Here is a 24,717-nt window from a genome sequence, read left to right on the forward strand (position 1 = left end):
TATTATTTGTTTAGGAGGCAGCGGGGATTGGTGAGAGGGTTGGCTGGTGTCGCTGTTGATGACACAGTGGGGCCCACGAGCTCTAAGTAATTGACCATTAATGAACTACAAAAGAGTGCCCACTGAGGAATATTCACAAGGGCTCATGGGATTTCATAATAGAGGCAATAAAGAGGTGTGGCTTCTACCCATTAACATTACTCCCAGGACCACAATGGGATTTTAAATAGCCAATCAATAAAAGACATCATGATGTTATGCTAATTACATGACCTTTAGATTGAGAAAATCTGTGGATTTCTGAAGGTAAAGGGGGAAAAAAATAAGTTGATGATATTGTTAAACCACATTTACAGCTGGGACACTCCTTTGATTTCCAGTCTGTAGATTACATCATAAATACAAGTCTAATGCAAAAAAAAAAAAAATAATTAATGTTAATATATATATATATATATAGTTAATTATATATATATATATATATATATATATATATAATTGCTATTAAAAAACAACTGTTTAATATCCTAGAGAGGGCAAAAACAAGCCTTTTAGTTGCAAAACAGACAAGGACGTCACAAATTTTGTCTGACATTTACTATTTATTACAATAGCTCCAGATGAATTTGAATACCATGCACCCAAGTCAGTTTTACTTTACTTTTTTTTTCCCACCGGGTTATGATGCTATGAAATGGATATCATTACATATAACACTGCTTCCATACAAATACCATGTAAGTAACGTCCTTGAAGGCTAAATAAAAAATGGTTCATCATTGGCGAAAGAAATGGCAAGAGAAATTTATGGCTGCTGATGTCCCTCATCATTACTGCAAAGTAGTCAGTAAAATTCCATCGTAACTTTCAGGGAAATAAATAAATTTGGCCCCATGACCTTGAGGGAAAAACGCCAGGGCGGTGATGATGGCCCCTCTCTCTTTCCATCACCATCTCTCATTCGCACAGTGTTTCCAAACATATAGGCGGGCTAAAGATATTCCACCTTGAATCGCTCTACACGCGGCCCCTGGAGAGAGAGCGAGCCCCTGTGCTGAGACGCCCTGTGCTGCCCAATCTCAGGCTCTGGCAGAGGAAAGGAAATGACAGCACAGGAATATGCAGTGAGCCTCACTTTAAATCAAGATAAAAGACAGAAATGGAAAATAATGGGACGAACAAACCCCCGGACGACTCAGTCGCTTAATGGAAACACATGGCTGAAGGCTGAGGTGTTGTCAGCAGCCCGCACCATGACATTCCTTTTTGATAATCTGGCCTGCCATAAAATTAGAATAGCAAATACCTCCTGACAAAGATGCATGTTCCCCCTCTATTGTGCCATCATAAAAAACTCTGCTGGTGACTCCGAACGCCACAAACTTCAATTTAAATTTACAGCGCCGCGAAAGAAGAAGTGATATGCGCTCAAAAATTTTAATAACCTATTAAGTTACGACTTCAATTTCATTTTATGAATATTTTCCTTGGGGAGCACAGCTATCACCAGAGAAAGATAGAAATTTAAAAAAGATAAATAGTGCCATTAATCTACAACATTTCTGTTCCATTATCCTTGAGATGAGGAGTTATTTTTGCTCAGATCCTCACGTAATTAGCTCCTTACACTTGATTCACAAGCCAGAAAATGACCGTGTTCAGAAAATTAAAAATTTGTCATTAAGTGGAATTTAACATAATACCATTTATCTTTATATATTCCCCAGCTGACAAGCATCTGCAATGGAAGTTGATCAGGATTCAGTGGCAAAAGATTCAATGAAACAAATGCAATCTCTGAAAACAAAAGGAGAAGGACCCTCTTTCCATTTGGAAATATGAAATAAGAGGAATATAGATGAAAACTGTTCAAATTGAATATAGGCTATTCATAATCTATACATAAATACAATATAAAAAAATACATTGAAATATCTGTTGTTTAAATACCAAAAAAAGGCACAAATTATGCATAAGTAGAATCAAATAAAATGTCAGATTAAAAGCATTGGGGTGGGGGTTCCCAGTAGCAACAACAATATCACTAATGTCTAAAAAAAAAAAAAAATTAAGTGTCACTCACAACAAAACTTGTTAGACTTTCAGATGAGAGATAATGTCAGGAAGTTTTTAAAATCTAGTTATTGTTTGTCTCTTGGGCATTAAACACAAATTTGGTAAGATCATGACTATGGAGCTCACAGCAGGCTGCCCCATAATATCTAATGGGTCATCAAAGGGAATTGTTGGTGGAGAGCGAACATTTACTCAAATAGTTATGGAAAACCCCATGAGGTGTCACATGACTCATTACCGCCAAGCTCTTTGCTTAGTTATCAGACTCATATGGCTATTAGAAAGGCAGGTTAAAATAGACAGGCATTTGGCACTCTTCTTATTCTATTAAAAAGCTCAAGCTAATGCTGATTGTAATGAACTGGTGTAATGCACATGATCATAACCATAAAATATACTGCCAGCGTAGCTATAAATACAAAGACCTTATTATCCGCAAGTAAATTGGTGCCTCTGCAGTCTTTGCAATTATGATTTATGACTGCCATGCTAAATCATGATGAAGATTGCAACATAAATATGGCACCAAAATAAAAGAAAGTGTAACCCCCCCATAAATAAGAGGAATTGGGAATTGGCTTGGTGTTCTATGATTGACCTGCCTGTTTATCTGAGGGAATAACGAGCCTTGACTGGTGCTCAGTGAGATTCCCGAGTGTTCAGTCTAAATACAAATCACAGGCAGAAATCTCCTGTAGTTCAGGCCTATTTTATCACTATTGTAACAAGAGTTCCTCAGATAAACCAGGTGAGAGTTTCAAAATGACATCATAAAGCCTTCATGACTCTCGTGATCCACGCTTGCCTCTGAAAATTGCACACAAGGCCTAAAACAGCAGTGCATAACCAACAGATTCAAAGCTAATAAACTCATTTCATAATAATATGTGTGACTATGCTTGCAATCAATCATGATGGGGAGTTTGCGCTCTCCTGATGTCAAACTGAGCCGTTGACCCCAATCAGTCCGTGTGGCAAATTTTTGGAATTACAGAGGGGTGTTGATTCATTTTACATGAATTCGGTTGTGAAGGAGAGAAATATATTCTGGTCGCACAAAAGGTCTAACTTCACCAAAGTGAATTGCTCAGCCAGATTTTGTGTGGGTGGGCTTTCTGAAGATTGAAGAGGGGCTCTCAGTCATAATCCTGGAGCAATTTTCATCTGTTGTTTTTCGGTATGCGAAGCAAACCCTATTTTGTCCACAAATAGGGACAATTTCAAGGGAACAACGTCCCACTCCTGAAGCTATAGTTTATTTTGTGATGCCTGATTAGACGGACCTCTAACCAGAACGATTTATCTTGCACACACATGGATTGATGTGGTGATTTAATAAAAATAGACATATAAAATAACTATATATCCAATAAAAACACTAGCAAAAATGCCATGCCTGTACATAGAGCATCATGCGGTTGCTCATAAGACTCCCCGCAGCTTTCACACCTGCCTTCACAAGCCTGCTGCCTGTGGCCTAAGAGTGCTCAGACAGGCCGGAGAGATGAATGGAACATCCACCATTTGGTCCTCATTACATTTGGCCACAGAAAATGGATTTTGATTTTTGTCACAGCTGCTAACCTCCCTGGGCCCATTTCTGGAAGACTTGAGGAAACCTGGAGCTGAAGAAAAAAAAAAACACATGAGAATCATCGATGTCGATCTAAAGAAGATTTTATTCCACAAAAATTAGAAAAATAAATACATGCATCATTTAATATTCAACCAAACTCACTTTCAATGAATATAGCGGGTTCAATACCCGAGTTAACCAACAGCATTTGTGGCACAATGTTGATTTTCACAGAATTAAATTTCAATTTGTCTTTCCTTTTCTTAAAAAATCTCTACACTATCTCACGACCAATTTGTACGAATTCGTACGAGTGATTAAAAAGTGGCTAATTCGTACTAATTCATATGACCTCACTCGTACGAATTCGTACGATTTGTCTAAACCCACGTGATGGGTAGGTTTAGGGGCGGGGAATTCATGCGAATTGTCCAATTCGTAAAATATGAACGATTTAGCAAAAATCGTACAAATTGTTACAAATTAGCCACCTCATAAAATTTGTACAAATTCCCGTGAGATCGGGTTGAAAAATCTAGGTTCAATAAGACACTAACAATGGAAGTGAAGCAATTCATAAACATAACATGTTTTACATATATAGTAAATTGATTTTAATGTGAAAAAAAAAATGGTCACACCTTTTCTATATACTTTTGTAAATTTTATACAATAACACATAAAATCAAACAATGACCATGATAATGAAAAGAACAATTTCACAGATTAAATAATACACACGTTTTAACAGAAGTGTTTCATAAAAAATTATACGCTTCACATTTCTACTTATAAATCCTCCAAAACCATAGGACTTCCACTGAAGGTGCTTTCAAAATTAACTTGTTTGTTTTTAGGAAAAAGAAGGGCAAAGTGGAAATGAATTGTCACGGTAATCAAAATTATGTCACAAATGCTGTTGATTGAGCTTATATTGAACTCAAAACATTTTGTGTTATTTTAGAACAATTGTTTTTAATACGTTTAATTAAGAAACCAAATGTGTCACAGCCTTATATCTCTCTCTCATTCCACACACACACACACACACCAACAGTGCACTGCTTACATGCTACTCACATCGATTCAGCTCCCGGGGGCCCAAACCAATTTCTCTTGTTTTCTGCCCGTCTCCCTGCCTGAACCTGCAACAGCCATCAGACCCATTAATCCTTCCACCCAAGATGACTATGACTGATTTGGCCGCCAAACAATCAATTTGTATCTCTCTCACTTCTTCACTCATTCCTTTCTCTTTTGTGGATGTAAAGAATATCATGAAAAAGTGTCAGCGGTAACAGTTTCACAACAGTGGAGTAATAGAGTAATAAGGCAATCAGCGTTTGACCTTGGAAGACAACTAATTCATCTGCCCATCTATCTTAATTATTTCACTTTTCGAAGCACAGTGAAAGAGAAACTGTATCAAGTCACTCAACCCTCTGATGCAGCCGCATCTCGTCTTCACCCATGTTGATTTTTGTTTTCTTTTGTTTTGTGTTTTCTCAAGAGAAATGTTTGATGGACGTCAGGTAGCAGGAGATCTAGAGAGTAGTAAAGAGAGATAAACACATCTTATCAAGCAATTCATAATTAATGCATCAGTCGACCATTATGAATACTTCATTTTAAGTATCTCCATCAAATCTGTCCTTTTCATACAATCTTATGTGTCTGACTTTGTTTGATAATTGACAAATTTTGCAACATCGACACTGTTATTGAACTGAACTGAAACAACATTGAACTGATTCGATGCTTGTATAGCTGAATAAAACTAATTTCATAATTGATTAACTTTACACTATTATTGAACTGAACCAACACAAACTGACTTGAGACGAATAATGATACTTTTCTGTAAAGCTGCTTCACGGCACAATTGAACTCATGTTTGATGAAGTTTGCATCATTGATCATATTACACGACATCACAACACTACGCATTTCTGAATGGTTATAGCATTGCAGATTACCATGCTCATCTTGTGAGAGGAACATGAGGCCAGAACCCCCCTCTGAATGGCGAGGAGCAGAAGGTAGGGTCGGCCATGTCTGGGAAAAGCTGCAGTGGAACATTTGTCAGGAGACAGTGACAAAAAGGGGGTGGAAGGGTGGGGAGGCAGAGCTCCACACTATTCAGAGACAATTTGTAAGCGCGGCTGTTGAAGTCAGGCCAAAGACTGGCGAACAGCTGGAGCCCCACCATGATTGATAAACGTGGGCCCCAAGAACTTCATTTCGATGTGAATGAAGACAAAAGCCCGACAATGTTCAGCGAGTGTGTAATGTTAGCGTCATTAAGTGTCAGCTCTGGACATGCCCTGGCTCTCAGATGGGCGACTGAGAGATGCCATGAGGGAGGTCAAGACCCGTGCTAATTACCATTTTAGGACAAAACACTCTTTTGTAGCTCTGCAATTATTGATTTACCTCTGAGGGGAAATCATTATAGAGTAGGTTTTCTTGTTCATTACGAGGATTAAAACATGCACGCATGTAGATGTTGCATTGTGGAAAATTGAAAACGTATGCAACCCGTTGGTAATACATTTCACAGTGAGCGCATAGTCCTTTTCACATGAAAATTTACCGGGAATTTAAAATGTGGTGTTTTACCTGAAGTATGGATTCGCAGGATGAACTAATGAATGGTAAATATTTGTTTTTTTGTCACTTGAAATTTGTATTGTATTCTAGAACTGTGTTTGATATGAGTGGTAGGTATACGCAGACATGGATTTAGAGGCATAAGGTACTGACTGTAAGTATTACATACAACAATGCAACAATAATAAAAATATGCATTGACATTTACTTTTCATACTTATGTACTTTTAAAAACAAGTACTTGTGTACTTCTACTTAAGTAAAAATTGTTTTTTACAACTTTTACTTGTAACGGAGTAATATTTGACCAGTAGTATCTGTACTTTTACTCAAGTAAGGAAGTTGTGTACTTTGTCCACCTCTGACCACAATCAAGACAATATTAAGTCACTCCTTGCCTTAGGTCTTCAGAAGTAAGCTCAATTACAGTAATCATGTATGTAATTTATAAATTTAAGATTTTCTCACCTTAAGCTGGCATTCCTCTTGAAGTGGTTCAGATATGTATGTCATGACCATCATCATCATCATCATCATCTGTGTTTGCCTCTTCATTTGGCTACCAAGGAATTCTCCCAATAATGCACTGACAGAGACCTACAGCTGTGGAGATACTAACAGAGAAGCAAACCTGAACGTGTGTCAATGCATTTTGCTTGTGTTAAGATACATTTTTTGCTGGATGTATCTTATGATGCCAAAGCAGCGGGGGTGGATGAGATCCGCCCGGAGCACCTCAAGTCTCTGGATGTTGTGGGGATGTATTGGCTCACATAACTTTGCAACATCAGGGACAGTACATTTGGGCTGGCAGACCGGGGTGGTGGTCCCTCTTTTTAAGAAGGGGGACCGGAGGGTGTGTTCCAACTACAGGGGATCAAACTTCTTTGTCTCCCTGGGAAAGTCTATGTTATGGAGAGGAGAATTCGGCCGATAGTAGAACCTCGGTTTCAGGAGGAACAGTGCGGCTTTTGTCCCGGTCGTGGAACACTGGACCAGCTCTATACCCTCTCCAGGGTGCTGGAGGGTTCATGAGAGTTTGCCCAACCAATCCATATGTTCTTTGTGGATTTGGAGAAGGCATTCGACTATGTCGCTCGCGGAGTCCTGTGGAGGGTGCTCTGGGAGTATAGGGTCCAGGGTCCTTTGCTAAGGGCTGTCTGGTCCCTGTACGACCGGAGCAAGAGCTTGGTTCACATTGGCGGCAGTAAGTCAGACTTGTTCCTGGTGCATGTTGGACTCCGGCAGGGCTGCCCTTTGTCACCGTTTCTGTTCATAATTTTTATGGACAGAATTTCTAGGCGCAGCCAGGGGCCAGAGGGTGTTTGGGGTTTGGCGACAACACGACTTCGTCTCTGCTTTTTGCAAGTATTAAGTATCTTGGGGTCTTGTTCACAAGTGAGGGAAGGATGGAACGGGAGATTGACAGACGGATCGGTGCAGCTTCTGCAGTAATGCGGTCAATGTACCGGTATGTTGTGATGAAGAAGGAGTTGATCTGCAAGGCCAAGCTGTCGATTTTACCGGTCAATCTACGTTCCAACTCACCCTTATGGTCATGACCGAAAGGACAAGATCCCATATAGAGGCGGCCGAAATGAGCTTTCTCCGCTGGGTGGCTGGGCGATCCCTTAGAGATAGGGTGAGGAGCTCGGTCACTCGGGAGGAGCTCAGAGTAGAGCCGACTGCTCCTCCACATATAGAGGAGCCAGCTGAGGTGGCTCAGGCATCTGTTCCTTATGCCTCCTGGACACATTCTCTGGAAGGTGTTCAGGGCGCATCCCACTGGGAGGAGACCCCTGGGAAGACCTAGGACACTCTGGAGGGATTATGTCTCCTGGTTGTCCTGGTGTCCCCCTGGAAGATCTGGAGGAAGTTTCTGGGAGAGAGGGAAGTCTAGGCATCTCTGCTTAGACTACTACCCAGCAACCCGTCCCCGGATAAGCGGAAGATGATGCATGTATTTATGTATTAGGGGTGTAATGATTCACGTATTCGTATTGAACCGTTCAGTACGAGGCTTTCGGTTTGGTTTTCGGTACGCATTTTTGAACCAAATGGTTCGTAAATTTTGTTATTTCAAATGTGTGTCAAGCGTGCTCATAATGTAAGAGATGCTGACGTGACCACAACATTGCCCAACATCAAATGACAAATGTAATGTAAGCGGAACTAAACTGAGCTAACGCTACTCGTTATTGTGTGGTTGACGGACCGTTTATCAATTTGGACCAATGCAGCGCGAGCCGATCTTAATCAAGCAGCACTGTTACTACACAGCCAAATCTGTAAAGAAAACATTTGAATTCGCCACTGAAGTAATAACATTGCTGCAAGATCTAGTGAGAAACATTCACATTTGTCCATTATTAACGGATCAAACAGCGCTGACTAGGAAACCAGGAAGAAACATTGTGCCATGAATGAACTATCCAGTGTCCACAGATCAGCAACATTCATCATGGATTTACTGTAACACTTGTACTGTAGTAACACTTCCAACTGTTACCATGGAAGTTTGGCAGGTAGGCTATAATGCTTTCAAGTGTAACATCACGTTGGTTTTATTTTGACATTATGAATACAATTGCTGCCCTCAAATGTTAATCTGAACAAAAATAAACATTTGTTTAACTTCTACAATATTACATTTCATTTTGTCCTAGGAGCTGTTTTGTTTTATATGCTCCTAAGAAAAGTCAAGCTCCGTCATTGCTCAAAGTTAAAAAATATACTTTATGATGTTAGTTTTAATAAAATAAAATTAAATAAAAAAAATTAAATCAAGGGAATTTCTCTGCCATTTCTTTCTTTTTGCTGTAACGGAAACGTACCGAGCCGTATCAAACACAAGTGACACAAGTGTATCGTATCGAACCGAACCGTGAATTTTGTGAACCGTTACCGCTAGTATGTATGTATGTTTTATATAGTAAAGTTAAAAACGTAGTTTGATCTTTTTTGTTGTCATACAATGGTGCATAGTTCATATTACATTGTCCACAAGCACATTGCAAGTGTAAAGACATTTGTGCTTCTTGCAAGGTTAGTTAGTTTAATAACAATAATTCAGTCCTATACTGTACTGTTTTACATACAAGCTTAAAACAGTTCAAATAGTACATACTGATTTATGACCAACTTTTTTAGCAGTAGTTTCTTCTCCATTTCATTTGAAAAATAAAAGAACAGAAAAATATATATATTTGACAAAGTAAATACATCTATTTGCTACTATTCTATAGTCTTATTAAATGGCTGGGTTCTCTTAAGAATTTGCAGAGCAAACTGAAAGGTTTTCTGTCATAGCGAAAAATATATAGACGACTCTGAACTTGATAAAAAATTGTGTATTGTTCTGTTTTAATCCTAAAACTCAATTGCAGACAAACTCATAGCAGCAAAGTGGATCCTTGGGTCATCTATTCAGAAACACTAGGCCAAATTTCAGCTGCCAAATTTCAGCTGCGTTGATGAACACGGAAGATCTAGGGGCAATCTTTTTTCCCCTCTTTGGCGGAACGAGGGAGGAGAGAGGCGCCTCGGCAGTCCCGTGGGAGGAGTGCACCTCTCTCAATATTCAGAATATTCTGGTGGAAGTTCAGAGAGAGATATCAATCTCACTTTGAAGCACCAGGCCTTCATTTGTTTGTGAGAGATGTGAGGTGTTCAGCAGATGACTGTGCCAATTCTTCAAAAGCCACTTACAGTAGAGACACTCACTGTAGCGTTTGCTTTTGTTGTCTGGGCTCAGATGACTCTCAAACCCAATAGTGAAGCCCTGATTGAAGCAGTGCACCCAATTCACCTGAGCGTTAAGGAGAATGCACAACCTTTGCTATAAGAGAGTGAAGCTGAATGCATAGGGTGTTGCTGGTCAATAAAAAATACAAAAAGCTGAAATTGTTATGATTATAAAAGTAAGGCAAAGTAGAATAGATAATAATAATTAGACGTAATAATGTAAAAACAGTCCACCAAAACAGTTCTTTTTTAACTTTTTAAGTCCATTTTTAGCTTTATTTGTGTACATTTCTGAAATACATAACAGTTATAGTTTAAGTTGTAATTGTAATGTTGACTCATGCATTCTAAAGCTGCTAAGAAATGATGTTTATTGTGAAAAGCGCTATACAAATAGATGTGAATTGAATAGTAGTTTCTTTTTTTTGTTAGACGGACAGAGATAATGCTAATATACATTTATGCACATTTTAGCAATCAAAATAGCAAGAATAATGAAACAAAATACCATAGTGAAGAGTAAAAGGTGGATTTTTTTTTAAATATATAAAATAACAAATAAAATATATATAAAATAAAATAAAAACAAATACTCTCACTCCAGAGAGTTCACTGCTCCACGGCAGTACCACCCACTAGCATTTATAAACACATTCACATGGCTGTCAATTTGCTTCATTTTGTGTCACTTTAGAGAGGATTTCATCACCTGGAGGCTCTCCACTTACCGCTGAGGTGCTGTTATTTTTCTTCTCTTTGTCATCAACACTTGTTTTCAGAGTGGTGGCATGTGTTGTGTGTGTGTGTGTCAGGATGTTGGTTGCAGTTTTAGCAAAGCAATGGGCCATGCCGGCCTCTCTGCGAGCGTGTTTATAAGGGGAGTCTTCATGGCCACTCAGTTGAGCCTGGTTTACCAACACTATTGATTGCAGGTGATGTTCTGGACAGAGTCCATCTGACCTCTTAGGGGACTTAAATACATCATTGTCCTGGAGGGGGACCTCGAGAGACCTCCTGACCACACAGATGAAAACACACACACATGCAACCGCTGTGACATTGTTGGGGAAATAAAGTTATCTTCACAGAGAGAATATACAGATCTATTTAAAATTGTTAAGTTGCATTTAAATACTGTAGAGAATGAAAAAGGAAATGGAAAATGGTGAAACGTTCCTCTTAGATATGCATTATCACAACATCATGCAGCTCTTCCCTTTTGATTCCCTGGAATCCTAATTAGATTTCTTAATATGCAATCATGTTAACATTCAGGCTAATTTGCGCACCATGCATCTTTGTTTTCCAACACACCTTTGAGCAATTGATGGAAATCCAATGAGACGTAGGCTTACCTGCCATGAAGCAGCCACGTCTACTGCCGACACGAGGCAGGGACAGGGGGAAGTACGTTTTAAATTAATTACCATCAGGCCCCTTGTAACTGTTCACTTTTGTAAACAAACATTCTAATGTGCAGTAATTAATTAAATCTGCCACTCTCCCCCTCTCCTCTCATTGATCTTTCTTGGTTTTAGCTTCCAAATCTAGTCAAGGTGTTATTCACTGGTAGTAAAGTGCCAGGTGATAGTCTCAGTTGTATATAAAGGCTATAGTCTTCAAAATTATTTCCAAGGATCTTCTAGAATCTGAAGGCATCAGCAGTATACTGTATGATGGGGATGCACCAAGGATTTTTCACAAGAACATCCTTTGGGTATTGTAGAACCTGTCGTCATGGGTTGGAGAATAGAGCCTATTGGTTTTGGCTGGAGCTGAGAACTTGGGGGCCTCCACTGCTTTTGGCCAAATCATCAGGAGCCCTGGGCAGGCATGACTGCTTCTCATCATGAAGAATAATGTTTGGCCTGGCAGACCATTAGGGATGCTAATTTTTGTTGGCTTTGTGATGTCACTTCTGATATCCTGGCAATCTGGCAGGGATTACCCGATGCGGACGTACAACCCAGTTTGCCAGGTTCTATTTCTCGTCTCGGCCCCAGTCGAAGCACTAACGCCACCTGCCTGCTAATGAGCGCTGGCGTTGGGGATGCCCATGCGGGCCGCGTGGCAGGAATAACCATACATCCGCATCACCTGAAGCTCTATGTGAGCGATTGTGGTAAGCGGCGTGACAGATGTTGTGCGGTGTAGGGACTATCAGAGGGGGATCAAAGGCACAGATACAAACAAACCCCTGTATGATTCACCTCTGGCTCCAAATCATCCATTCAGAACAGAAATGATTCTTCACCTCACTCCAAAGATGGCTAAAATGGTTTGCCCATATTAAATTTCACCTACAGAACATCCTGCTTGAACCTTCCATCATTTCGGAGAGAATACAATTATAGTATTCTCCGATTTCATATTTCATTTGAGAAGCCTAGGAGCTATTTAAACATATTAAACAGGTGAAAATTCACCCATCATTTACACACCCTCATGTCATTCCAAACCTATCTTTTATTTGTGGAACATAAAAACAGATTGTTGTATAAAAATATGCTCATTTTTTTCTTCCTTCGACAAAACTCAATGGGGTCCAATGTTGTTTGTATATCAAACAATATGAGAAAATACAGGCAGAATATTCATTTTTTGGTGAACTATGCACTCTCAGAAAAAATGGTACAAAAGCTGTCACTGGGGTGGTACCTTTTCAAAAGGTACACTTTTGTACCTAAAGGGTGCATATTGGTACAAATATGCACCCTTTAGGTACAAAAGTGTACCTTTTTTCTGAGAGTGTGTCTTTAATTTACACAATTGGAACTGCATGGATAGGAGAAGGCTCTCATTCACACCAAACATACACTGTAAAAAAAAAATTTACGGTAAAGTATCGACAGCTGTGGTTGCCACAAATTTACCGTATAAAATACGGTAGCAAGGTTTTACAGTCTTACCTTAAAATTTACAGAAATAAACCGTTTTTATGATCTGATTTAATGTTACATTATCGACTAATTGAAGTATCAATATCTGTTTTATACCATTGTAATACACTGAAAACCAACAATCACAGCAGTGATGAGAGTCACATGATATATGGAAGCTCACCACATGAAGCTCTTCCACAAGAAACTTAAGATTAATATCTTCTCCGGTTACTATCGTAACCTCGGTTCCCTGTGAGGCGGGAACGGGACATTATGTCATACTGACGTAACTATCGTAAGCTCGATACGACTGACTATCGTAACTTCAGTTCCCTGAGAGGCAGGAACGAGAGGCACACGAACTATATATCTACTGTATATATTGGAGACTTTCTCATAGAGCTGCCGAGTGTCATTCATTCAAACATTAAACACCATCATGGTAACACATGAATATTTACACACATGAATATTTACCGTATATAGTAAGGAAAGGTTCTGTTAATCAATTAACAGTTTTTCACTGTAGCATTTTTTCGGTCTTTTACCATTAAAATCAAGATAATTTTTACAGTTGTCTAAAGGCCCATTTGCACTAAGGATGATAGCTACTGTATAATAAAAACAATAGAGATATAATTAAAATCATAAAAAATATTCCTAATTTTAAAAAAATAGCACAGTCCACCACACATACTGTATGATAAGAAACAGGGGAACGATATCGTTGGAGCCACTTTCATAACGAGTTTTCTCCAGCTGATAAAGGTTAAAACATTGATGGCCAATCAAATCAATCGACCTGACTTTAAAGAGGGTGAGCATTTAAAATAGCAGACAACTGACTCAATAAACAGCACATAATAAACACAAAATTATCGTGCGATGTGTGTGTGAGGGCGCTAGTTATCATTATAGTTATCGTTCTTGATGTGAACGAGCCTTAAGAGGTAAGACGGTATGATTAGCCAGTGGAGAGTTCTTATTATTTATAATATAACACAGAGCTACTGTAATTTTGGAGCAGAGCAATACTTGCCAGGTGAGCTACTTTTGAAGAGTCCATGCAAATCCGAAAAAAGTCAAAAAGTCAATTACACAAGCAGCTCAAGCGTGCACCATTGAAAGCTGGTGATGTTTTATTGAAGAGGTCCTTTAACTCACGTGAAATCCAGTGCTGAGCAGCTTTTCCAGAGCACTGGTGTCAGGTGACCTCCCAGAGTCCAGAAAACAACTCTCAGGTGGTCTGCCACGCTCCAATAGGCTGCCCGTTACCCCCGTACACCCGAATACATCAAAGGGACCTATGAGCATATCAAAGTAGGGTCAACTTCACAGTGAAAGCATTAGCTTATAGCCATTTCTAATGCTTATTTGCTGTGTGCCAACCAGGTATCTGTTTCTCATTTTCTCTACTGGGCAGTGCTAACTAATTAAGGCACAGCAAGACTAACAAAACACTAATTAATTACAATTACAAAAAGATCAGGTGTAGCTGATGGTCTCTTTAATTACCAACAAAGAAAAACTAGCTCACGTTTTATTCTAGACACTGGCCAACCAAACACGGTGTATTGCATATTATAAGAAGTTTTACACTGTAGATTACTGCACTTAGCATTTACAAATGTGGCATCTCAAAGACAATAACTAAAAGATCCTCACTACACTTGTACCAAACTATATGCCAAGCTGTTACAGAGGGCAACATGCTGTCACCACAAATCGATCTGAAAACAGAAGCATCTGCATCTGGAGATGGGGCTAATGGAGGCATTGCCTTGGGTGTGTGATGGAGACAGCTTATTTTTTCCATGTGATTATCCTAACAGTGCTGCTTATATACAAATGTAAATGGGCTGCTTAGAAGCTCCCCCTCCCTCCATGTTTCTCTCTCTTTCTCTCTCTCTCTTCCATCTGCTAGACAATAGTTTTTAATCTTTAATCCATGAGCAACCACTGAACACCAGTGAATTGCAAATTACAGATGTTTTACTGTCTCAGCTATTTTTTTTTCTCTCCCCCGTTTTGCTTTCCAGCTTCCCACTGTCAGTCAGTGTCTCGCACATATCCTGTGCCATCATGGCACCATATGACACTGTCATCATTTGGTAATTAAACCCGTACTGGCTTTAAATATGAAAAGCTGGCAAGGGGAGATGAGTTGATGGGGCTCGCTGTTGTGGGGACCAGATTTCACAAAAGCATCCAGATTTCCACAGGGAGAATTTTTTACTTTTTCCTGGCGCCCTTTTGCTGACTCTGTCACCATATCTTGAGGTGTTTCATTTGCACATAATGCACAATTTTTATATTAACAGGTTTTGTTCAAACTAACTTTTACTTCAGAAATGAGTTTGTTAGTTCACCCAAAAGATGTTAAAAATGGTCTGTCATCATAGACTCATCCTCATGTTGTTGCAACACTATCTCACGACCAATTCGTACGAATTCGACGCATGATTAAAAAGTGGCTAATTCGTACTAATTCGTACGACCTCACTCGTACTAATTCGTACGATTTGTCTAAAACCACGTGATGGTTAGGTTTAGGGGCGGGGTAAGGGGTAGGTCATTCGTACGAATTCATACGAATTGGCCAATTCGTAAAATATGTACGATTTAGCAAAATCGTATTAATTCGTACGAGTGAGGTCGTATGAATTGTTACGAATTAGTCACTTTTAAATCATTCGTCGAATTCGTACGACTTGGTCGTGAGATCGGTTGTTCCAAACCCATTGTGGAATACAAAAGATAAGTCATTTATTACATTCATTTAATGTATGAATTTGTATTATGTAAATTTGGCATTTTTTTTCCTTTTGAATGGCATTTTTTCATCCTTTAGGATTGTACGATATTTTGAAGAATGTTTTTGCACATACATTGCAAGTAAATGGGGCCCAAACAAACACTGGAAAAAAAACTGATTTACACTGCATTGACAAAACAAGCAAATAATAATTTTTCAAAAAACACCACAAAAAATACATACGGGTTTGGAATGACATGGGGGTGAGTAAATGATGACAGTTTTTGAACATTTATCAAATCAAATGTTATAAAGCCTGTATAACACGTTCATTTCTCACATTAGGTTCCATCACAAAAGTAATATTGTTCATGGTTTCCAAAAAGAGAGGGATGATAAATGATGAGTGCTGAACTCACAGGGTGCATGAACCCACTGCGCCCTTCTTCCAAGAAGAAGGGAGGGTGAAACTTATTTAAAGCTAAATGTGGCAGGAACTGGGACATATTCAAAAAGCCTTGCTGAAGGGAAGGAAAGGTGCGTATGTCCGAGGGGGCTGGAGAGAACAGAAGCGCTGCCCCATTAATCCACCACAGCCTCTGCTTTGAGAAACAGTGTGTAGTGTTGACCAGTGTAATGGACTATACAATAAAACCATAATCAGCCACTCCCTGAGTTTTCAATCTGGAACCGCGTCGTCTTCAGTCGATGCCCTATCCAAATGGATGATAACCGGAGAGATCTCACATCCATTACAGACACTCCAACAACCTTTATTGCCAATCAAATGGCCCTGTTCTGAACCCTCCTTCGGCTTCCCCTGTATCACTGTTATATCTGAGTATGGTGTGTGGGAGACGCTCTCTCTTCTCTGTTATGGCTTGCCATAGATCAAGGTCACAGTTTCTGTGATCATTACACCACTGAAGGTGACAGGCTGCATTTACAGGGAGATGATCAGAGGCCAGTGTGGGAGCCGAGCGGCTCTGTATTTCTCAGAAGGATAATAGATTTGCACTCACACACACACACACGCACAAATTTACAGTGAAATAAAGCATCTCCACAGCACAGGGAAATAAAGTCTCTGTCTATTGCACTCCAGGTACACGTTCCCAAATGCTCCTGAGCTACTGCTGAAACAGGTCAAGGTCCTATGAATGATCTCCAAAATATCAACCACATGATGCTGTTGATAATATAAATGACAAACCAGGTGAGATATTAAACTATTTAACCCTGCATTTAACAGACATGTATGTAAGTGTGTGGGTGAAGAGTGAGGGGGGGGATATTAGAATCATGCCATGGGGTGCATTGAGGAGGTCGCTGCTTTCCATATTGCAGTCATGTTAGTGGAAGCTGTTTCCTGTCTGTTTTGAACAGTGGCAGCTGGCTTGAGAGCACCCTGGGCTGCCTCAGGGTCCAACACACACCACACACACAGACACGCACAAAATGCAATTGGAAACTCATTATATAGAAATATTAAAATACATTATGGTTTGTAAATGAATGAGATTTATTTATTTATCTACTGTAACCATTTTATATATATATATGTGTGTGTGTGTGTGTGTGTGTGTGTGTGTGTATGTGTATGTATGTATGTATATATATATATATATATATACTGTATATATATATATATATATATATATATATGAAGAGTTCAGATGCAAAAGCCTCTAAATGCCATTTGAAATTTTCTTCTAAAATGACCATTTTTATCAAGCTTGTATATTTAAGTTCAGTAATTTCACTTAAATGACAATTAATAGGTAATCTTAATTGCCATTTAAGTGAAATTACTGAACTTAAATATACAAGCTTGATAAAAATAATCATTTTAGAAGAAAATTTCAAATGGCACTTAGAGGCTTTTGCATCTGAACTCTTCATATATATATATATATATATATATATAGGCCTATATCAAATAAAAAAAATAAGAAGAACATTAATGTATGCTCAAGTTCATCATTATCTCTTTTCTGGGACCATTTGCTTCATTCAATCACTTGTTTTGGAAAAGAAAAGAAAAGAAAAGAAAAGAAAAGAAAAGAAAAGAAAAGAAAAGAAAAGAAAAAAAGCTATATAAATATTCAGCCCTTGCTGAAATAAAAGAAGCACCTGGGCTACAACAATTTAAAGTAGGCTACTTGTATCTTCTGAGAAACTACATAATAAAATCAGTACTTTTCGTTTGTATTTATTTCTGTACATCCTCTTTGCATTGAAACATTCTTACAACGAATCACAAGCGTATTCGTCTGATTCGACATAAAAACCATAGATGTGGTTTATTGCAAAACGCCAACTATGCGAGGAGAACAGTCGCGCGGCCACTCAAGGCTTCAGTACATTAAAGTAGCAAAACGACACGGAATTATGTTGTGAGCAATATGGCTCAAATGTTCGATGGAGATGCATGTATAGCCCCATCCGAAATGCACATATAAGTAGAGCGGATGAGTGGGAACTTCCGTCAGAGCTTAACAGCGCGCGCGATCGCAGAGAAAAAGAAAGGGATGATAAAGTCTACTAACTGGAACATTAACAGACAAGTAACTTGCAAATATGCCGTATTACAAAATCTAAAAGTACGACGGAGCGTGGTACAGACATAAAACTGTACATTAAATTATTATGGCCCCAACTTCGCCTAGTTAACAAACATTTTGTGTGAATCTGCTGTTGTCAGAGTTTAGGGATGTAAAACGTCAGAATTGTGGTTATTGAAGCCAGAGAGGGCCGGCGAAATCGATTTCATTAAAACATGGGTGGACGCCTTGTTACATGTGCAATGCTCTACATCGGACTAATTTAATTGTCCTGGATGTTAATTACTAGTGACAGAGACATGTAACTATTATAATGTTTCTAAGCAATAAAGCCAGCAACAGAAATGCAGGACTGGTGGTTTCATTCAACATTAACAGACTTATAAATCTGATCCCTCGCGACAAATGTTATTTTAAACTTTTAAAGTTGTCCATGCGGAGTTGCCAAAGTTTTTTTTAAAACGAATTTTACTTGAACTGTCATTAATATGCTAATCAAATATTTTTAAACCAAAACGGACTTAATACCTACGTTCTCAAGGAATATTAAAAAATTATTATAATTAGCCTAGGCTACAACAAAACGGCAAATAAAGTATAAACGGCAACGTAATTCTAATGCAAAGAAGGGAACGACATTGGTTTAAAATACAACCTACTATCACCACCAACAAATGAGTAAAGGCTTGTTTCCGTGACAGGGGGAGCAAACCTTTGACTGCTCAACTGAAAAGTTTAGCCTTTCCTTTTTTTCTGGCGGCTGGTGAGGAGGGTAGGATAAGGATTACTGTTTTGTAAGGTGGCTATATCTAGTATCTTACCTTTAAAAAAAAAACAAAACACTGGTGTAACGTGAATTCTGCAGAACCAAATATATAAAGAAAAATAAAAAAAATATATATATAAAAGTATGTCATCAGGCATTAATTCAGTTGACCTGGCAAATACAATATAAAGATGATTCAACAATTGCATTATAAATGTTATGAAATTTAGGCAATTCATTAATCTATCTATCTATCTATATATCTATATATCTATCTATCTATCTATCTATCTATCTATCTATCTATCTATCTATCTATCTATCTATCTATCTATCTATCTATATAATTAAATAATAGCTTTATTGGCATGACTAACATTGGATATTGGAAATCGGATGATATTGGATCGATATTGGATCTATATAATTATTATTATTACATTTAAACAACAAATTAGATAGATAGATAGATAGATAGATAGATAGATAGATAGATAGATAGATAGATAGATAGATAGATAGATAGATAGATAGATAGATAGATAGATAGATAGATAGATAGATAGATAGATCTGACCTCATAATACATTACAATTAATCTGACCTCATAATACATTAACATGAATTCAAATTTCGTATTAGCTGGTTTATAGACCCTCCTACTGAGAACAGGTTCACCTTAAAGTTCAGCCAATGAGCAGCACGAATCAGTCATCACAACCATTCGCGCAGCCTTTACGCGAACTTCTGAGCAAACTTCATACAAGTTCACGATCAGAAAATGTTAAGCTTCTAAGTACACACACGTAAGCATATAGATATGTTTTCAAAAGATCATGTATATTTATCGCTATAAGTCCTACCTTTGAGTTTCATGAACGTAAAAGCCTGCGTGCGGATCTTAGCATATCTCCATACTCTTAGTCCTTTACTTCCAGCAGACAAGTTTTATTCTTTCTTTTTATATAACACCTGCAACGCTTTATTTGCTTTGATTGCTATTTTCCCTCCTTTATCAATCTAGTTCAGTGGAGCAGAGGTTGCTCTCCTTTTTTGTTGTCGTCTAAACCGTTTAGTTTTGGATGATCGGTCAAAGGTTGTGAAAAGCAGCGGGGAGAGGCAGGACGCCCAGCCGAGGAGGGAACGCAGGAGGCCGGACAGATCTAGTGGGCTGCATCGACGAAACGGACCATTAGACAGGGGAAAGCCATGGCTCACAGCTCTGGTCGATCAGGTAAGCGCAGGGCTCTCTTTTCGTCTCGCCAAACAGTGTGAGTGTTTATTTTCTAGCGGTAGGGGTGAGTCGCCGTCAGCTCAGGTAAGAACATACAGTAGGTGTTGTACTTTTCAAACGCAAACTACTTGACCAGCGACTAACCTTTATTGACCGCCCTATTGTGTTGCAAGCGCAGTCGTTTGCTCTTACGGTTGTAATTTACGTAGTGGAAATTCTGACTACCGGTATGCCTTGCCAATCTGTAGACAGTTAAAGTGGCAACCGATTCACGCTGGAATTATGCTATTATGTGTTGTTAGCTGGGCCCGTACGTATGTTGACATTTGTGGTCACTGTAATCCATAATAGCCTTGTATGTATTACTGCGGGCTTTCCCATAATTCAAAAATTAATTTCCCCACAACATCAGCCTTTTTGCAATCGCATTGTTTTTATAGCAATATTAATATCGTATAAATAGACTGATATTTGAAATAGTATTATTAGGTACTAGTATTGTTGTTGTTATTAATATTGCTGTTGTTTGCAGTTCTCTTTATTGAAAACAGATCATATGCTAATAATTCGCCTTTCTATTTTGGGTGTAAATGTGAAGATCAATATAACACTTGTAATAATCTAATTAATTATGGTGAAATTAAAAGCAAGTAAAAAATCAATTTCTAATGCTGTGGACAGAACTCAATTGATGGTCCATCTGTTCACTCTATAGACACCATGAATGGGTAATCTAAAGACACAGCTGATATATCATGACTCTGGTGTTGTGAATGCCGTTTTGTTGTTTTGGTTAAAGCGGTCAAATATTTGGAAACCTCATATTTTTTTGTTGATTGGAGTAGGATCTTAAAATATGTCTATGTAATTAATATGAAAGAGACATTTGGAGATAAAATTATGTTTTAGTAGGCAATATCATTCTGAAATTTTGGACAAAACAACACAAACTATTGTTATTATTATTAGACTAATGTCAGTAGGCCTATTATTTGGCAAACTATTTAAATTTATATGATAATAATTTTAACCTGACCAGAGATTTGTTTATACTTTTTAGTTAAAACTTTCCTTCCAAGAAAAAAAGTTTGTTGCCAAAAATAAGCCAAAAAATAAATAAAAAAACTTTTATTTAAAGTTAAATGGATATAAATGGATTTCTCCATTATCTTTTCAGTCTGTGACAATTGAATACCTATTGAAAAACGCGACTAAGTACGCTATTTTAAAACAATCCAGCGACTGAAAATCGCAGTAAGCGTATCAGACTCCTTAAAATTCCATTATAGGTTACTTCTGCTGTAAAAGCTATGGATACTTGCATTTAGCTAGGCTGTAGCACACTGATGTGGACAGCAGGTCTAGTGGAGTGGAAAGTATCGATTGGTGACGTTGACAATATTACAGTGTATGAGTTGAAACCTATGGGCTTTTAAAAGTGGAAATAGAAATATTGGAAAGATGTGATTTTTCTGCGTTCCCATTGGACGTTCATCTCTGTTCACTTTCACTAACAAACTTATGTGGCGTATAGCAGAGGCTGTCAAAACAGATGCACTATATCACTGCACCTTCTCGTGCAGTTGAGTAGCCTATCTCTCTCTTTTCTGTCTGGCTCTCTTGTGACATGTTCGATCACTCTCTCCTAATAGTTATCTTAATAGTAAAACCTTCAAGAAATCTGATCTAAAGAAAATAATACAAAATTTAAAAAATTCAAACACATTAAAGCAGACATTTAAAAAAATGTTTGCATGTTTATCTGTTTATTTAAAGGCCATGATTGCAATTTATTTTCCCTTTCCCCATTTAGTACTGTTTTTTTTTTTTTTTTTTTTTTTGATGAGCCACGTGAAATTTAAAAGCCATAGCCCGCCTTTAGAATTCAATGGCCACTATGATCAGTTGCAATTAGTTTTCCTATCATTTAACAGAGGAAGTAACTAATATAGTAAAGGGGAGTGAAGGCAAAAAGCTGGGGTCTTGCGGGGAAATAAAAGCAGCTTTAGGGGAAATGTGTAGTCAAGTGTGAAATTACAGCCCATGGTGTTACATATTGTACCAGAAGCTCCCTCCAAAAATACTAACAAAAAGAAGAATCGTCCCCAAATTTAGCCGGGAGGCACAACATAACATAGCCTCCTGTTCTTTTAGCCGAACAACGGTCATAGTGCGAACACTTTATAAATGTGTGAGAGCCTTCTTTAGTCAACCCAAAGCTTGCACTTTTCACCAATTACAATAGTTTTTTTATAAGCATTTATGGTGTTTAAATTCAGCTCAATTTGTACTTGCCATTTTACTAAAAACTAAAATAGTTAAAGCAATGATAATGGCAACAATAATAGCATAATAATAACAACAGCATTCTAATTATTAATTGCGATTTGGTAAAAAAAAAAAAATGCATACGTTTCTATTTGTATTTTAACGGTTTAAAAATACATTTTCCAGAAGAAAATACGAAATCAAAGATGAAACTTTATCACTTGCTTCAGTAATGAAAAAAAACACGATCCTATGTATTCCGATATTCCAGGATCTAAAAACATGATATGATTCTTCTTGAATTTTTCTGAGATACGAAATACAGACGTTTTATAACGAATTTTATATAGATAGATAGATAGATAGATAGATAGATAGATAGATAGATAGATAGATAGATAGATAGATAGATAGATAGATAGATAGATAGATAGATAGATAGATAGATAGATAGATTGATAGATAGATAGATTAGGCCTATAGAATAAAAATAGTGAAACGTCAAGTGAGGCATATAGGTAGCCTACTCTCTAATCAGATAGCATAAACAAACTGATAAAACCGACCATCGATCTCAGTCGAAAAATAGGCTATTATATATCTGAGCTTTAAATAAAAACAATAAGTAGGCTGTAAGAAAAATAAACAAAACTTACAATACATTAAGTTCATCAATTGTCATCAGCAATCAAGAATTTGGTTGGATAGCCATAAAACAAACTTCAAGAGCCTCCATCAGTGAAATAAAGCAAACTAAGCAGCGCCATCTACAGAAATGCCTACAATACAGCAGCCCAAAAACAGCATGGTCAAAAGAGACAATCCTTTCACTAACATTTGACAGGCCAAACTTAGTAGGGTTGACATAGTTTAAAATGCAACGTTAATTACAGTCATTCTTCCTTATCCGATAGCTTTCAGATGCACTAACAAAATATTTGTCAGAAATTGAGATAGCTATATTTAGGCTAAGTCTTGGCTATTTATATCTGCAAACTGAATATTTATGCTACATTGTATTGTTTACATTTTCCGTATTTGCTAAAACAGCGTAGGGCTGTATGTGTTTTAGAAAAAAGCCACAAGCTTAATATTGCTTCACAATGATAATATGTAACGCTAATCTATTATAGGCTAATCAATCGGGGAAAAAATGTGAAAAACATCCGACAATACCTAGGCTAATCGAGAAAAAAAGACAGTAGAAATAGAAAACATGAAGATTAAGACCTTCCGTCGTAGTCTCATCTTGACAACATAATGCACATCAACAACACACACAAAAATACATTCAGTCTATACGTTTAGGTCATGATTTAAACATGATTCATGTAGTTTGACAACATACAGTTTAGAAATACCACGATGCCTGGCCGCTGGTGGTACCGCTTCCTTTCCACTTGTCTTTTAATTTCCTCGATTTTTTTAAACCCATCTCTCCTCATTTCCCTGTTTGCATCCCTCCCCTTCCGAAGTGTCAGATGAAGAGACCTCCTCATTTGGTGCTCCAGCTTTTTGCGTTGGCGAATCACAAAGTGTTGGAATCTATTGCCTTTGTCTGACATGTCATCCATCTCTATGCGAGGGGGGATCTGGGAAGGAGGGGGGCGGTGGACTGCAGCTTTTAGAAACAGACACACTGAGAAGAGGGGTTTCAGTCTCAGCCCAAAGCTTCTAACAGGCACATCCCATTCTTGAAGAGAGGGGGACCGAGAGACACTCGCCGTGTCCATGTTTTTTCCTGTCATCCTCGGACGAATCTGACTGTACCCCTCAGACTTTACCAGAAACGCCTCTCCATATCGAGGAATTTACATTGCAGTTTCACCAGAGGACACTGGAGGAGACGCAACCACGAATGCTTGCGTTCCCTTAAATATGTAGCTAACAAATATTAACTGAACGACTGATTACGCTAACGTTCCTGCGTAAAAGATTTTTTTATGAGAGAGACTAGTGCAGGACATGATCTGCACCTGACCAGCCTCGTGTCTTCATTGAATGGACTGATCAGCACGAGATAAAGTTCGTCGCTCGCTGAAGAACTTCTCCTGTAGGCTACACTGGCATCGGAAGCACTGTGCTTTGAACGGATAGCGATCTTTATTAATTCCAATTATAGCTACATAATCAAGGCGAGACGGCGACCTCAGTCGATTATCTTTCCTTCCTTTGCTATCCCATGGATATTCACTGCAAAGCAGACCCCTTCTCGGCGATGCACCGTGAGTAAAATATCAGT

The 24,717-nt window shown here is 38.2% G+C and overlaps 2 protein-coding genes across 18 annotated transcripts in view; one reads left to right on the forward strand and one right to left on the reverse strand.

Annotated features, from left to right (window-relative positions):
- Positions 1 to 594: 594 nt before the first annotated feature.
- LOC120479341 (uncharacterized) lies at positions 595 to 24,223 on the reverse strand. 3 transcript variants are annotated; one of them, XM_089117091.1, is made up of 6 exons: positions 23,824 to 24,223; positions 14,053 to 14,192; positions 6,731 to 11,020; positions 5,092 to 5,196; positions 4,733 to 4,797; positions 595 to 3,701 (listed from the first exon to the last, which is right to left on the reverse strand). In XM_089117091.1, the coding sequence occupies exons 1-3, from the start codon at positions 24,221 to 24,223 to the stop codon at positions 10,988 to 10,990; spliced, it is 573 nt and encodes a 190-aa protein (XP_088973217.1). In that variant the 3' UTR covers positions 595 to 3,701; positions 4,733 to 4,797; positions 5,092 to 5,196; positions 6,731 to 10,987. The 3 variants fall into 3 exon arrangements, 2 of the variants coding, with proteins under 2 accessions (XP_088973217.1, XP_088973216.1); XM_089117090.1 differs by having other exon boundaries at positions 4,733 to 5,196; XR_016145532.1 differs by lacking the exon at positions 23,824 to 24,223 and adding an exon at positions 19,837 to 19,941 and having other exon boundaries at positions 4,733 to 5,196; positions 6,731 to 14,192.
- pax2a (paired box 2a) overlaps positions 20,093 to 24,717 on the forward strand; it is a 32,527-nt gene continuing 27,902 nt past the window's right edge. For 2 of the 15 annotated variants that reach the window (XM_089117089.1, XM_039671933.2), the window contains exon 1: positions 20,093 to 20,207. In XM_089117089.1, the coding sequence (XP_088973215.1) occupies positions 20,183 to 20,207 (25 nt within the window). In that variant the 5' untranslated portion in view covers positions 20,093 to 20,182. Of the gene's footprint in view, positions 20,208 to 24,104; positions 24,701 to 24,717 lie in introns of those variants that run through there. The other 13 variants (XM_089117083.1, XM_039671927.2, XM_089117082.1 and 10 more) reach the window with 12 other exon arrangements.

Source organism: Pimephales promelas, chromosome 11 (genome assembly GCF_988280905.1).
Source record: "Pimephales promelas chromosome 11, fPimPro1.hap1.1, whole genome shotgun sequence".
In the NCBI taxonomy this organism is placed as follows: domain Eukaryota; kingdom Metazoa; phylum Chordata; class Actinopteri; order Cypriniformes; family Leuciscidae; genus Pimephales; species Pimephales promelas.